The 15,356-nt window shown below is 31.2% G+C and overlaps 4 protein-coding genes across 5 annotated transcripts; 3 read left to right on the top strand and 1 right to left on the bottom strand.

Annotated features, from left to right (window-relative positions):
• The first annotated feature begins 1,190 nt into the window (after positions 1-1,190).
• On the top strand, positions 1,191-2,672 carry LOC148565896 (uncharacterized). Its single transcript, XM_088489112.1, has one exon. It carries the CDS (start codon positions 1,191-1,193, stop codon positions 2,670-2,672), a length of 1,482 nt encoding a protein of 493 aa, XP_088345238.1.
• Positions 2,673-3,041: 369 nt separating this feature from the next.
• On the top strand, positions 3,042-3,776 carry LOC148565895 (uncharacterized). Its single transcript, XM_088489111.1, has 2 exons — positions 3,042-3,263; positions 3,375-3,776. Exons 1-2 carry the CDS (start codon positions 3,057-3,059, stop codon positions 3,774-3,776), a joined length of 609 nt encoding a protein of 202 aa, XP_088345237.1. The 5' UTR covers positions 3,042-3,056.
• Positions 3,777-7,364: 3,588 nt separating this feature from the next.
• On the top strand, positions 7,365-11,552 carry LOC107644058 (protein REVEILLE 7). Of its 2 annotated transcripts, none has more exons than XM_016347843.3 (7): positions 7,365-7,721; positions 7,982-8,057; positions 8,998-9,117; positions 9,229-9,340; positions 9,438-9,499; positions 9,691-10,116; positions 10,229-11,552. In XM_016347843.3, exons 2-7 carry the CDS (start codon positions 8,046-8,048, stop codon positions 10,919-10,921), a joined length of 1,425 nt encoding a protein of 474 aa, XP_016203329.1. In that variant the 5' UTR covers positions 7,365-7,721; positions 7,982-8,045; the 3' UTR covers positions 10,922-11,552. The 2 variants fall into 2 exon arrangements, with proteins under 2 accessions (XP_016203329.1, XP_016203330.1); XM_016347844.3 differs by having other exon boundaries at positions 7,526-7,721; positions 10,232-11,552.
• A 402-nt stretch (positions 11,553-11,954) lies between these two features.
• LOC107644057 (uncharacterized) lies at positions 11,955-15,010 on the bottom strand. Its single transcript, XM_016347841.3, has 4 exons — positions 14,615-15,010; positions 13,650-13,718; positions 13,433-13,539; positions 11,955-12,356 (listed from the first exon to the last, which is right to left on the bottom strand). The coding sequence occupies exons 1-4, from the start codon at positions 14,946-14,948 to the stop codon at positions 12,276-12,278; spliced, it is 591 nt and encodes a 196-aa protein (XP_016203327.1). The 5' UTR covers positions 14,949-15,010; the 3' UTR covers positions 11,955-12,275.
• Positions 15,011-15,356: the final 346 nt, after the last annotated feature.

Below are 15,356 nucleotides of genomic sequence, written 5' to 3'. Positions count from 1 at the left end.
GAATGATGAAAGTGAAGCACTGTATATGAAGATGCTATATATGTTGAAGTTGTACTGTTGAACAATTCAAATTACTTGACAAGAAGCTTTTGACTTTAGCTTTGATTTTGATCAATGAAAACAGGACTAATAATAAGACATCATGTTAATTCAAAGCCAAGTTCTTCGAGGAAACTAGACAATAATTTCTAGAAACCATTAATCTTCTTTAGCAAACCTTATAAGCTGCAATTAGCTAGTACAACATGGACTTCTCTGTTCATAGAAAAAGAAGCTGCAATTGGCAGCGTGTACACTAATATATTATCCCTTTATCTGAAACCATTAATTTTCTTTAGCAAACTTTATAAGCTTTTTTAAAAGATAGATATAACAAATATGAGATATAAAAGAAGCAAACCTTATAAGTTATAAGTTATTAGTGCATATTCACGTGAATCTCAGTTTAAGATAATTAAAATAAATAAAATGTTCCTTATTCACTTAAAGAAAAGAAAAAGCTCAAGAAACAAAAGGAAACTTGCCTTCAGTGGAAAACAAAAAATTACATCACCATAGACTATTAACTAATATTAACCAAGCTTTCTAAAAAGTAAACACTGAAGACTTCAGGTACTAAAACACCACTCTAACAGTATAATTCTGTCTTGTTCTCTAATGTTCCTCAATGGTAGGAATATGCAATATACCACATGAAACAATGTATATTTCATCCATTTTAAATTGCCTTAAAAGAACTAGTCCGGATTTTTTTGAAGTTAAATTTAGAAAATAGTAGGAATGATTTTGAATGTGAAGTGATTACTAAATATCATTATTATGAATGTTATTACTCAATATCACTAATGTGTTCGATCTTTAATTCTTCACCATAAGCAACTATGACGGTACTAATAGTTGTGCAGCAATAAGCACTACTACACTAATGTCTTCATTATTTCACCTATATCCCAATAATTTTATAACTATCTATATCTCTGAATTATTGTGGCATTGAATATAATTCTTGAATTTTTGTTATGTTGGTATTTTTTGTTCAAATTGGATTGTTAAATTTTTGTTATTGAACTTGGATGGTTGTACTTGAAATTGAACACAATTCTGTAATTTTTGTTAAATTGTTGAATTTTTGCTATGATATTGAATTGATTCATTGAATATTTACTGTTTTCATTTTTTTCTGAACAGGAATGGCATCGACTCAAGCTAATGCAAGTGAAAATCCGACTAACATTCCAGCTTCTCAGTCAGGAAGTACAGCTGGAATCGCTTGTAAAAGAAAAGTTGCTAAGAATGCTCTTGGAAGTAGAACTGATGTAGGATGGGAGCATGGGATATCTGTTGGAGAAGATGGAAAGAAGATACAATGTAAATACTGTCATAAAATTTTTTCAGGAGGAGTTTATAGATTGAAACACCACCTAGCAGGAACTCAAAAAGATGTTGGGGCTTGTACAACTGTTAGTGATGAAGTTAAGAAGCAAATGTGGGATGTTGTGAGTGGGTTGCAAGTAAATTTGATGAAGAAAACAAACATGGGTGGGGCAAGCCCAGGAGAAGCTACTAAAGAAGTTGACACTACCGGTGAAAAAAGAAAGGAAAAAGAACTAGATGGCAACATATTCAAGAAAACACGCATTAGTACTCAAACAACAATCAACAATATATTTAAGAAGAATTTGAGAGAGGAAGTATGTTTAGAGATTAGTGCTTTTTTCTACAACAATGGCATCCCCTTTAATGTTTCAAGGAGCGAGGAATACAGTAGAATGTTTGAGAAAGCTATAAGATACGGACAAAGATTCAAGCCACCATCCTACCATGAATTAAGGGTGCCTCTTTTGAAGAAACATGTGGAGCTTGTTCAACAATCACTAGAGGAACATAGAGAATATTGGAAGCAGGTTGGTTGCACAATAATGACTGATGGTTGGACAGATAAGAGAAGACGGACCATCCTAAATTTTTTTGTTAATAGTCCTAAAGGGACTGTTTTTTTGAAATCCATTGATGCCTCTCACATTACTAAGACAGCTGATAAAATCTTTAAAATGATAGATGATGTGGTTGAAGAGGTTGGTGAAGAAAATGTCATCCAAGTTGTCACCGACAATGCGGCTAACTACAAAGCTGCAGGAGAAATGCTAATGAAAAAGAGGAAAAAGTTATTTTGGACGCCTTGTGCAGCACATTGCATTGATTTAATGTTAGAAGACTTGGAAAAAAAAGTAACACTTCACAAGGACACAATTTATAAAGGTAGAAAGATTACTACTTACATATATGCTAGAACTACTCTTATTGCACTACTACACATCCACACTAAGGGGAAAGATTTGGTGAGGCCGGGTATGACCCGTTTTGCAACTTCTTACCTTACTTTGGGATGTCTCAATGACAACAAAGGTTCCTTAATAAGAATGTTTCTTTCTGATCAATGGACTTCTAGTAAATTTGCAAAGACAAAAGATGGAAAGATAATTGCAAGTGTAGTGTTAGATAAGGTGTTTTGGAAGGAAGTCGTAATTTGCTTGAGAGCTGCCTACCCTCTTCTTCATGTGCTTCGTATGGTGGATTCAGAAGAAAAGCCGGCAATGAGATTTATTTATGAAGAAATGACAAGTGCAAAGGAAAAAATACGAGATGCATTTCAAGGAGTTGAGACAAGGTAAAGTGTCTAATTATTTTATTTTTTAATTAATGCATAAGAGTTGTACATAATGTTGAATGATACGTGTAAAGTGTAATTGTAAAATGTAATAACGGCAGAAGTAGAAAAGTAAAAGCCAGAGAGAGTTGAAAAATTTGAATTCTGAAAATATTGTTTATTTTGTAATTAATTTATTAATTTTTTTTTATGTTTTAGTTATATACCTATTTGGGACATTATTGATGCAAGATGGGACAACTAACTTCATAGGCCATTACATGCTGCAGGCTATTATTTGAATCCTCAAATTCATTATAGCTCTGGTTTTAAAATTGCTTATGAGCTTAAGAAGCAGTTTTATGCTTGTATGGAAAGGATGACAGGAAATCCAGATTTAATCACTAAGATGGATGTTCAACTTGAAGATTTTAAGACTCGAAAAGAGTTTTTTGGTAGTAAAGTAGCTCAAAATGCAATTTATACTAAAACTCCAGCTCAATGGTGGGATTCTTATGGAGATCAGCATCCAGAACTCCAACAATTTGCAATTCGTGTCTTGAATTTGACATGTAGTTCATCTGAATGTGAACGTAATTGGAACGCTTTTGAGATGGTTAGTAATTAAATATAAGTTGCATTTTACTTTTATAAATTTGGTTGTTAATTCTTTAATTCTATCTTGTTGTTTGACTAATGTCTAATATTTTTTATCTACTTTTGAAAGGTTCACACGAAAAGGAGAAACCGTTTGAAAGCTAAAACCATGAATGATGTTGTGTTTGTGATGACAAACTCAAGATTAGCAAAGAAAAAACAAACTAGAAGAAGTCTTGATTATGACTATAGTCTTGATGAGTTGGACTCTGATGAAGAGTGGATTGTTGCTGACGAAGATGGAGAAGAAGAAGATTTAGATGCTCTAATTTCAGATCCTGATTTAAATGATGGAGCAAGTGGTAATAGAGTTGTTGGTGCCTCTAAGGATCCTTTGGCAATTCCTTATCTCGATGATGATGAGTTTGAAGAACTTCTCCAAGGACCTCTTCCTCCTGCTCCTGATAATGATGAAGATGGTAATGCAGAAATTTGTGAAACTCGTGAAGATTTTATGACTGATGAAGAATAGAATGATTATTAAATAACTTATTTAGATTTTAGTTAATTAGTTGTTCATTCTAATAGTTTGGTTGGTTTATTTGCTACTTGAATTTATTTTAGTGTCGTATGAACTTGTGAGTTGTGAATTTGTGTTTTGATTTGTGAATTTGTGTTGAATTGTGACTTTTAACTTGTTATGGTATATATATTAGTTATAATTCTATGGGTAATTTTGTTTATTTGAGATTTATTTTATTCTCTATAAAATTAATTTTTGCTATTAAATTTTTCTAAATTTTTATAATTTACGAGTCATATTTACGTTCCGTCTTACGATTCAACGAATTACGATTTTGAGTTAGCTTAACGAGTCGAGGTAAAAACTACGAGTTCACTACCTTGTATATACCTTAAAAATTAAAATCGTACTTAATTCTTATACTACATAACAATAAATATTCTATCAACACATTTTAATAAATAAAATATTTAGTTAATTTAAATAAAAAACCTAAATATTTATTCAGACAATATTGTAGGAGAACGAGAGAAGGGATGGCTATTGGGACAAGATGGACCTTATATACATAGGTACGCAATATTTATGTAAGAAAATGTATGAGTGAGGGGCCAACTAGATGGATCTTATACATATCTATTATCTAACATCTTTCGGAACCTTTTACATAGGAACAGAATTTTCAATGTAATTTTATTATGAGCAAAATAATGGAGTTGCTTATTTATATAAGTAGTTTTTTTTTTTCTATCGTATTTTTTAACTCGGTAAATTAAAAATTAATGAGTAATTACTTAAATCAGTCCCCGAAGATTTTAGAATTGGACATTTTAGTCCCAAGGAAAATTAATATATGGATCAGTCCCCAAGGTTTTACTCCGGCAGACAAATCAGTCCCCAATTCATTTTCCGGTAGAGTAATTACCCAGATCAGTCCCCAAAGATTTTAAAAATGGACATTTTAGTCCCTAAGAAAAACTAATGTACAAATTAATCCCCAACTTTTCTTTCTATTAGACATAATAGTCCCCCGTCCAAAAATAAAATAAAATAAAATAATTATTATTATTAATTGCACAATAATATTGTACTATATTTTTTGTATTTTTTAGACAAAAATAATGATAAATTTATTCATTAGATTCTTATATATATATAGTCACTCAATAATAATAATAATAATAATAATAATAATAATAATAATAATAATAATAATAATAATAATAATAATAATAATAATAATAAATTATTAGAGATTATTTTACAAAAAATTCAAAATTAAAATTATTTGATATTTTTGTATTTAATATAATCAAAAGATGTCCTATGTAAAAAAATTATATATGTTTATATTAAAAAATATGTATTAAAACAAAATATTTTAATTTGAATTTATATTAAATACATATTTTTTAATACAAACATATTTTTTAAAATAGTACATCTTTTGATTATATTAAATACAAAAATATCAAATGATTTTAACCTTGATTTTTTTGTAAAATAATCTCTAATAATTTTATTTATTATTATTATTATTATTATTATTATTATTATTATTATTATTATTATTAATTACATAATAATATTATACCATGATTTTTTGTATTTTCTAAATAAAAATAATGATAAATTTATTCATTAGATTCTTATATATGTATTTATATATATATATATATAGTCACTCAATAATAATAATAATAATAATAATAATAATAATAATAATAATAATAATAATAATAATAATAATAATAATAATAATAATAATAATAATAATAATAATAATCAATAAAATTATTAGAGATTATTTTATAAAAAATTTAAGGTTAAAACCATTTGATATTTTTGTATATAATATAATCAAAAGATGTACTATTTTAAAAAATATGTTTGTATTAAAAAAATATGTATTTAATATAAATTCAAATTAAAATATTTTGTTTTAATACATATTTTTTAATATAAACATATATAATTTTTTTTACATAGGACATCTTTTGATTATATTAAATACAAAAATATCAAATGATTTTAACTTTGAATTTCTTGTAAAATAATCTCTAATAATTTATTATTATTATTATTATTATTATTGTTATTGAGTGATTATATATATATATATATATATATATATATATAAGAATCTAATGAATAAATTTATCATTATTTTTGTCTAAAAAATACAAAAAATATAGTACAATATTATTGTGCAATTAATAATAATTATTATTTTATTTTATTTTATTTTTGGACGGGGGACTATTATGTCTAATAAAGAAAAAAGTTGGGGATTGATTTGTACATTAGTTTCTCTTAGGAACTAAAATGTCCGTTTTTAAAATCTTTGGTGACTGATCTGGATAATTACTCTACCGAAAAATGAATTGGGGACTGATTTGTCTGCCGGAGTAAAACCTTGAGGACTGATCCATGTATTAATTTTTCTTGGGGACTAAAATGTCCGATCCTAGTTAAAAATAATTATTAATATGATTAATTAAAAGTAATTTTGTTTAATCATGGTACAACTTTAATCCCCCAAGCTATTTTCAGGTTGTTAGGATAATTCAAACAAAATTGATTAAAAGAATTTTTCCTACCAGAATATATGGTTTTCTTTTTTGGGAGATGGGAATGGTGGCTAATCAAATTTGTATGGTTTTTCAAGGAGTCTTTTTTGTTTCTTTGTATAGTATGAATATTATTGTATTTTACTAAATCAACCTAGTTATAAAATATGAATAATATAAGTAATTAATCTCTGCATTATATCAATAATTTTAACATGGAAAAGTAACTTTTTATTTTTTTTATTACAACTGGAATAAAACAACTTATTTTAAAAAGAACTTTTAATTTAAATATCTGAAACAAAAATTGACTCTCATATACTAAAGTATACACAAAATTAATTATTTAAAATAATTGTAATATGTAAATATATAATCCTTTTGAACAAAAAATATAATTTTGATACATTAATAATTATTTTTATTGATATAATATATATAATTAAATATATATATAAAATTATTTTACAGTTTACATTAAAATATATTAAAATTAAATTCTTTGAACAAATAAATATAATTATATCTTCTATTAATAAGTTTACCTTTCTAAACACCCAGAAATAGTTTAGTTTAAGATTTGAAAATGAATTCTTTCAAGATTTTTTAATTATTTGATAAAATATAATCTCCAACAAAAAATATATAATAACAAATATTAAATAATAAAAAATTATATTTTATCAAATAATAAAAAAAAAGAGAATCCACTCCCCAGTACTTCAATGGGAGTTTAACAGCGCGTGAACAAGCACTAAACAAAAATGGACAATAAGTCAATAAAGGCACACTAAAAAACAATCGGAAAAAATATCTTATATCTCAATTATATATTTATAAAAAAATCTGTCTCAATTATCATCTCAGCACTCATGCCCTCCACAAATAAAATATGCAGCACCACATTTTTCACCGAATTTTTATTCCCACCCCAAAATTAAATACTACACATCACAAAAACACGCCACGTGTCCTGGGTCCCAGAGCATTCTCAGCCACAAAACTCTGAACCCTTCTCGAACCCTCTACGGAAATTTCTTTATTGTTTCTCAAATATTTCTTCACATCTGATGTGTCACTCTCTCCTTTTTTATTTTTATTTTCTCGCTTTTTCAATTAAGTTTTTCCTTTCGGGAAGAAAATTTTTTAATTTTTATTATTTATAATCTCTTCCGTTTCTTCTTCTCTTCCCCCTTCTCTGCACACACCCCTTCTTCTGTTCTCTCATTCTTCCAATTCTTCAATTTTCGAATTCTCCATTTGAGTTGCTCTGATTTTCTCGGGAAAACAAAATTTTCCGGGGAAGTTCTCATTTTCACTGCGCAATCTGAAGTCCCGGAATCTGTGGCTTCCAACGAAATCACAGCTTCCAGCAAAATCATTGGTATGTGTCCTGCTTTCGATTATTTTTTATGATTCAGTTCTCGAACATGTATTTAACATTGAGAATCTGATTGATCTGATTTGTGCAATAGCAATTAGCACTTTTTTGTTTATTTTTTAAATGGATATCTCAAAATATCTCTGAAATGTATATTTATAGTATTTGGAGAACAGAGAAACTTGTGAAGAATGTTATGTGATTTTTTGGGTTTGAAAAAGGGAAAGAAAAGTTGATTTTTTTGGAAGCTATTATTGTTGTAGGCTGGTGGGGTTGGTCCCTGTGAAGCTTAGGGTGTTTACAAGGACTGGCTCTGATTTTGCTCCAATGGAGATGCAGGTATTGCAAACAAATATTTAAAATTTGGTCCTTGCAATAATACCCTTTCACTATTTTCTTTTTAGAAGTTTTGTTTTTTTTTTTTTTATAATAGTTCGTGTGTATAGAGAAACTATGAGTCATTTATCTCAAGAATTATTTCAGCTTCGGTGGGAAACTGATGGAGTTTCATAGAGATTGGATTTGAGTTTGTTAAACATATACAAATAATTTTATTTTTGGATTAACATGACTTAATACTTGAATGGTTAACCTAATGAGCCTTCAAATGATAAGAACTTTGACATTTTGTTTGTTCTAACATTGTGGTTGTGTCAAGTGTAGCATTGTTAGAGCTTTAGATTAGTCGTTTCGATCATTTATCTCGGTTCAAAATACAGAATAAGTTGCACTCTTTTCCCTCCTGTTTTGGATTCGGTTTAATTTAATAGATCTGAAAAAGGAAAGCGGAGAATGATAAACAATTAGCCTTTGTTGTTTTTGTGGGGTGCACAGAGTAGTATCTGACAGCATTGGCCATGTGTTCTTACTAGAATATAAACGGATATAAATGTCTGGGTTTATTTGTGCATAAAGAAGTTAAAGATGCATGTGTTAGCATGTGCGTTTGAAAGGGGTGACAACGAAAGATCCCATAGGTTCAATAATTATGTATAATGTGTTACTTGGTTGGAAACAGGTTTCATTGGTCATACACCTTCACTCTTCTGGAGACTTTTTCCTTCTATTGATAGAAAAAGAGGATTTCAATGTGAATTCGAATTCATCAAGGGACTTTATTTCTTAATAAGGAAATAATGTCTCCTAGGAACTGAAATATATTCTAGTGAGCATCAAATTCCTTCATGATGGAATTCCCATTCCCCCTTACCGTTGTGAAATATTTTAATTGTTCTTATTGGTTCACAGTTATCAATTCAACTGCTTTTATTGAATGTAGGACCAAATCGAAGGCACAAAGCTAAGCAAGTCTGGTACAGCCAGTGACTTCCATTCCAATGATGGATCACAATCCCAATCGCCGGATATAAGTTCTGTTGGGAACAATCATGCCCCCAAGGTTGCTTCACATTCCATGTATAATGTTTTCATTTAGCAATATGCAGAAGACTTGCCTTTTTCTTCCGATTTACCTTTTGTTCTTGGAGCTTATTGAAATTATTTTCTGCAGGTGAGGAAACCATATACCATCACTAAGCAAAGGGAGAAGTGGACTGAGGAAGAGCATGAAAAGTTCCTTGAAGCTTTGAAGTTGTATGGTCGGGGATGGCGTCAAATTGAAGGTAAGCTCTATCTCCTGATTTGACAACAAAGTAATCTAAAGTGAATAATCTTCCATATGCCTTCAAGTCGGATGAAATATTGTTTGTATTTGTGCAGAGCATATAGGCACCAAAACTGCTGTTCAGATTCGAAGCCATGCACAAAAGTTTTTCTCTAAGGTCATTGTTGTGAAATTTCAGTTCATAACTGTGTTTAAATCACTCGTTGTGCTTGATGGAAAGAATTTTGATCATTTGCAGCTTATGATAGTATTAATAAGTTGAAGACTAATTGTATATGAAAACAAAGTTGAAGATGTTTTGATCCAACTCTCTGTTCTCATGTGTTGTACTACTCTAAATTGTTTCAGGTTGTGCGGGAATCGGACGGAAGTGCTGAAAGTTCTATACATCCGATTGACATACCTCCTCCTCGTCCTAAAAGGAAACCCCTTCATCCATATCCTCGTAAATTGGCCAACTCCTTCAAAAGGCACTCCAGACCAAATGAACCAGAAAAATCTCCATCGCCTAATCTGTCCTCTGCGGAGAAAGACTCTCAATCTCCAACCTCTGTGCTATCTGCCTTTGGTTCGGAAGCATTTGGGTCAGCATTTTCAGAGCATACCAACAGATGCCTTTCTCCGAATTCTTGCACTACTGACATTCAATCAATTAACTTGTCACCTATTGAGAAGGAAAATGATTGCATGACATCTAAACCATCCAAGGAGGAAGACAAAACGCCTCTAGCTTCTGCCGCTTTATCCATTAGCTCACAACCTTACTTGCACATGGTATGACAAGCTTCATGATATTCTCTTATTTCCCTTCCAAAATTAATTATGTGTAAGAAATAGATTTATTTTTACAGCTTACTGATTTAAAAATTATATTGTGTTATCCTAGAAGTCTGAGAAGTTGGAGTTGTGTTCCAAGCAAACCAAGTGTATCAACAACGATGTTGTCAATGTCCTGCCCACTACTATAAAGCTGTTTGGAAGAACCGTTTCAATGGTCGGTAATCAGGAGTCAATTAATACTGAAGAGGAGTGTGTTAAGCTATGTACTACTAGGTCTGATGAAGTAGATGATGTTGAGAATCAATTGAATACTCAGTTATCACTAGGCATGTGTAATGGAAGTTGGCGAGTAATGCCTAAAGAAGCTATAGTGACGGGCGCGGAGCATCCGAAGGAGGACCTTGGCCTTGGAGAATCTGCACCTGAAGCATCTTTGGCATGGTCAAGTTTGTTCCCAGGCGGTCCGGCTGCTTACTTTGGTTCATCCAATACAGTCGTAAATCCTATGCCTCTTCACCCCTCCTTAAAAGTAAGAGCTAGAGAGGAGGAAGGTTCTTGTACTGGTTCCAATGGTGAATCAGTCAATGATGTGGAAATTCAGGGCAAGATTCAGGGAAGGTCCTTGGACACCGTCGATTCCAGGTGTCAACAAACATCTCATCAAGAGGAAGTAGTAGTCCCCCAGAAGTCTCCAAGGGGTTTTGTACCATACAAAAGATGTTTAGCTGAAAGAGATGCAAGTTCTTTGATTGTTGCATTGGAAGAAAGGAAGGGGCAAAGAGCTAGGGTGTGCTCATAGCCCTTACCTTCCCCCATTTTTTTTTTTTTTTTAATTTGATGATGCTTCATTCTTGCTGATACATGGGATAAACGGGCTCTTGTGAGAATAAGGAACTAATTATCACTTAGGTAGCTGAGTTCTAATTGTCAAAATTGACAAAGCATCTGATTCTTTAACACGAAGTGTGCACTTGGGAGCTTTCTTCATTCTTTCACTTTAAGACACTCTTTATGTTCAATAATTCAAGAGGGGGTGGTGGGCATCATCATCATTCTCACCAAAAGTTTACTTAACCAAATAGAGTTTGGTACACCTTAAAGTCTCTATTTAACTTGTGTTAGTGTTCTGTTTTTGGCATATTTCATGTCTCTTTATAATCTCATGATTGCATCAGTAATGGATTGAGGGTATATAAAAGGAAGGGTGGAAGACAAGCACATTCAGGATGTCTCAGCTCACAAAACATTAGTTAGTTATACAAAATCGAATGATGATAATTAGGGTACTATTGTGGGGTGTCGTGCCGCAAACCACCTGGGCAATTTGTATATCTGAATTTTTCTTCTGTATTAAATTTTTATATATATTTTTTAGTGGGATGCTGTAAGCCATTACAATGTACTTCTGATTGTATTCTTGGCCTTGCTAAGATAGTGGTTCAATTCAAGTCACTCAATCATGCATTATCATTTAATTTACAAGGGTCCTTTTTTTATATATATTTTAATAACTAAAGTCACATATAGAGATCCTATTTATAAGTGCAAAATGTTTTATTATTTTTATATTCATAAAAAATCTCATTTGTAGTGTTTGATATTGAAGCATCCGTGTCCCATGAGTATTTGTGTTGCAAGAGAATTATATTGTTTTGACAAAAATTCTCTGCTTGGTAAATAAGTAATTATCATAAACGGATAAGGATCATTAAAATCAGGATAAAATTAGAAAGATTTGATTAATACTACTACAATAAAATTAAAAACCGATAAATATGACTGGGCAAAAATTTTAACTTTTAACAGATTATTTTCATAGAGATGGATGGGACCTGGGAAGTCAAACTGGTAACCAAGATCTGCATTTCTGGTAACATAGCACAATTCAAATAATAAAATATATATCTTAGCTAATCAAGCCAGATAATCAATTAATATATCAGCCACACATTGTATAAGAGAGTAACAAAAAAAAGTCATGTTCAACGAATACTCAAATGGGATTCCATTGAAAATAAAGCATGACTTGGAATTCATGGCGATCCTGTGGTAGAAGGTCTCATCAAGTAAGGACCTTGTTTATAGAGAGAGACTCAAGTACAATGCAGACATGGCTAATGTGTGTAGCCTTCTCTGCATATATCAGTGCATTGCTAGTATCTAGTGTTTTGTCTTTGCCTTAGTTCTGATCTTGGTTTGGCAACTTCCACAAATATGACCCTACCATCCAAGAACTGCAAACAGTTGTCCCTTTCTTGTCAGTTTCTAACATAACTGAAAAACTATTATGGGTTTATTAAATGTAAAAACAAAATAAAATTAGGAATTGCCATTTTAGATTTCAATTCTTAAGAATAGTAAGGAGTTACCAACAAGTATACAGTTAAAGCCTGAATCTATAAGATTTCTGGATAGAGTATTCGGGGGTTAAAGAAAAATCAGCTTCTTGAGATCCTTTAATAATCTCACAGAGGGAGTAACAGGAAGATTAAACTTGACTGCCACAAATTTCAGTTTCACCCTATTGAAGGATATAAAGTATAGATCCATAGGAATAGGATATAAAGCTGAAGCAATGATTTGAGTTAAAGCTTGATACCTTCCCTTCCCTCCAAGAAAGTTCCAAGTAATTACATCAATCCCTGCCCCTTTCCCTTTTAGTGCTACTTCAAGATACACATTCTAGTTATAATTTTTTTGATAAATCATAATATTGGCATTGTGAGAGGGATGGTAACTTACACTAACCTTCCCTGAGATTCATAATTACACTAACCTCTCCACCTTTCCTCTAATTATCCAACTTATGTTCACCATACTTATTTATTTTGTTCAATTAAGATTTTTCGTAATAAAATAGTTATGTGCAAACACATGATTACAAAAGGCCTTTTTGTAAATTTCTAAACACTTGAACAAATTAAACAACAAAAATAACCTTATTTCATGTTCTAAAGTAAAATCTAGAAAGGACGTAATGTAAGTATAACAACTAGAGCAGAAGTGAGCGTAGCTATATTAAATTACCAGAGAGGTCAGTGTAGTTTATCCTATAAACAATTACATAAGTCTTCAAATTTCTGAGACACTACTCAATTAATTACATAATCTATCTAAAGTTCCATGTCTATCTTGTGCCATATTTAAGCATGTCAGATTCTAACTACGATTAAGCTAGTTAACAACGGCAATTTGCTACAATTAGATCAAAACAAACTAGTCCTCTAAATCCACGTTGCTCTCATGAATATGATAATTTATAAATTGCGGTGAGGAATTTATTATAGGAAAAAATAATTCAAATTCATACCTTTCCATGCATTCCCTCAATAGCCTTCAGAGATTCCTGTTCAGTTGCATATCTAAGAAATGCAAACCCTCTTGGTCTATTTGCAATTTTATCCATCACCAAATTCACTGCTCAAAGTTATGCGCATACATTACAATTATTAAAAAGTACTACCATTACCAACAAATAGCATAATAAAATAAAATAAAAAAAGTACTTCAGCATTTTCTGTTCCTACCTTCTAAAACTTGACCAAAATTCATAAATGCATTTCGCAAGCTTTCTTCAGTGGTTCGAAAAGATAACCCTGAAATAGAAAAGGAAACAAGATATATAAAGTAGATGCAAATAAACAATATCAAAGTCTCAGAAACAAAGCTATTCAACATGGCGAGATGGCAATGGAATGAAATCACAAGGAATCACAGCATATCAATGAAGCGCTGAAGTTCAGTTCGGAGGAAATGCAGTTGCAATGAAAAAAAAAAAAAATAGTAATCAACCTTTACTAGAAATTGTGCTGCTAGATGAAATGAGCATTGTTTGCTTTACTCTATTATTAGGTATTCGATTAACTCAGCTTGAGGAACTATGGCTACGAATATGAGCACAGGACTCGTCCGCTCCTAGAACTAAAACACGGGACAAATGCGAGGAAATGAGCTTGCTTACCACTTGACCACCATGGTGTTTGTAGATGAAATAGGCAAAGAGTCTAAGTTGTATTGGACAACAGTTTTCTATTTCAGGCCTAATAGTTATATGTAAAAGAAAAATAACATGATGAAAAACACCTAATGTGAGATAGATTAATTACTCATAATCACTTTTCTTAAAGAGAAAAAAAAAAAAAAGAATTAAAGTCATTCACAGTCATCATTCGTCCTAACTTTATAAAAAGAAAAAAGCCTTCCACTTCTGTAATGCATATTAACAACTGACACCATTACAGCATCCAATTCCTCCGAATGAGAGCAACCACGTTACCATCAATACAATTTAAGCTAAGCTATTATCAAAGGCTTCCAATGATAAAACTATTCATATGTATAAGCAAATCAAAAGATATTCCCCCTAATTTTGCCACTAATTCAACCCAACTGGCCAGACCCATAAAACAAAACAAGGGAAAGTTATCATCTTTGCAACTGTAGGTCGAATTTTGAATAAGAAAATTGAAAAGGTGTAGTTAAAGTAGCTAACCACTAACATAGAGCTTAGTTGAAGGAGGAGCAGCAGAAGAAGAACTTGGTTTGCTATTGGAATTAGAAGAAGTTGATGATGATGATGAATCAGAAGCATGTGGTTGAGGGAGACACGCCAACACATAGCAACAACACTTGCTGCTGAACGGTGATGAAGAAGAAGAAGAAGAAGAAGAAGAAGGGAAAGGGATTGTTATGCGGTTGGTTTTGGAGCAATTATGATAAAGTTTGCGTTTTTGGGTGAAAATGAGAGAATTTGAAACGGGTAATGATGGAAACGGAGATTGAGGAAGTTGTGCACCAAAGACGATGCTGTTAGCAATATTAGCCATTTCCTTCCTCTGCTATGCTTTGAAAAACACAAGCCAAGAAGAGCAAGCAAGTAGCACATAATAACTAAATAAAAAAATATATATTAATATGGGTTGGGTTATGACAAAAAAAAATTGGGTTGGAGTATGTTGGACTTTTTTTTTTGGTGACGATTATGTTGGATTTGAAATTTGGGTAATATACTTATATATCAAAATATACCAAAAATTTAAAACATCATAACCAACCCATAATAATCAAATTGGATTGGTTTAGGAGTTAGCTCACTAGTTGGTTTAAAAGAGTGTCAGAATTTGAATCCTGCTCTGTCATCTGTGCATGCAGTAACCTATTAGCCAATGACAAATCTTTAAATGAAGTTTTGATTCACGACAGATTAGTCATTGACCTGCCGAGTTGGAAGATAT

The sequence above is a fragment of the Arachis ipaensis genome, chromosome B5 (assembly GCF_059453495.1).
Source record: "Arachis ipaensis isolate K30076 ecotype BB chromosome B5, ASM5945349v1, whole genome shotgun sequence".
Classification (NCBI taxonomy): domain Eukaryota; kingdom Viridiplantae; phylum Streptophyta; class Magnoliopsida; order Fabales; family Fabaceae; genus Arachis; species Arachis ipaensis.
Note: the sequence above shows the minus strand (reverse complement) of the source record. Positions and strands in the feature narration are given on the sequence as shown.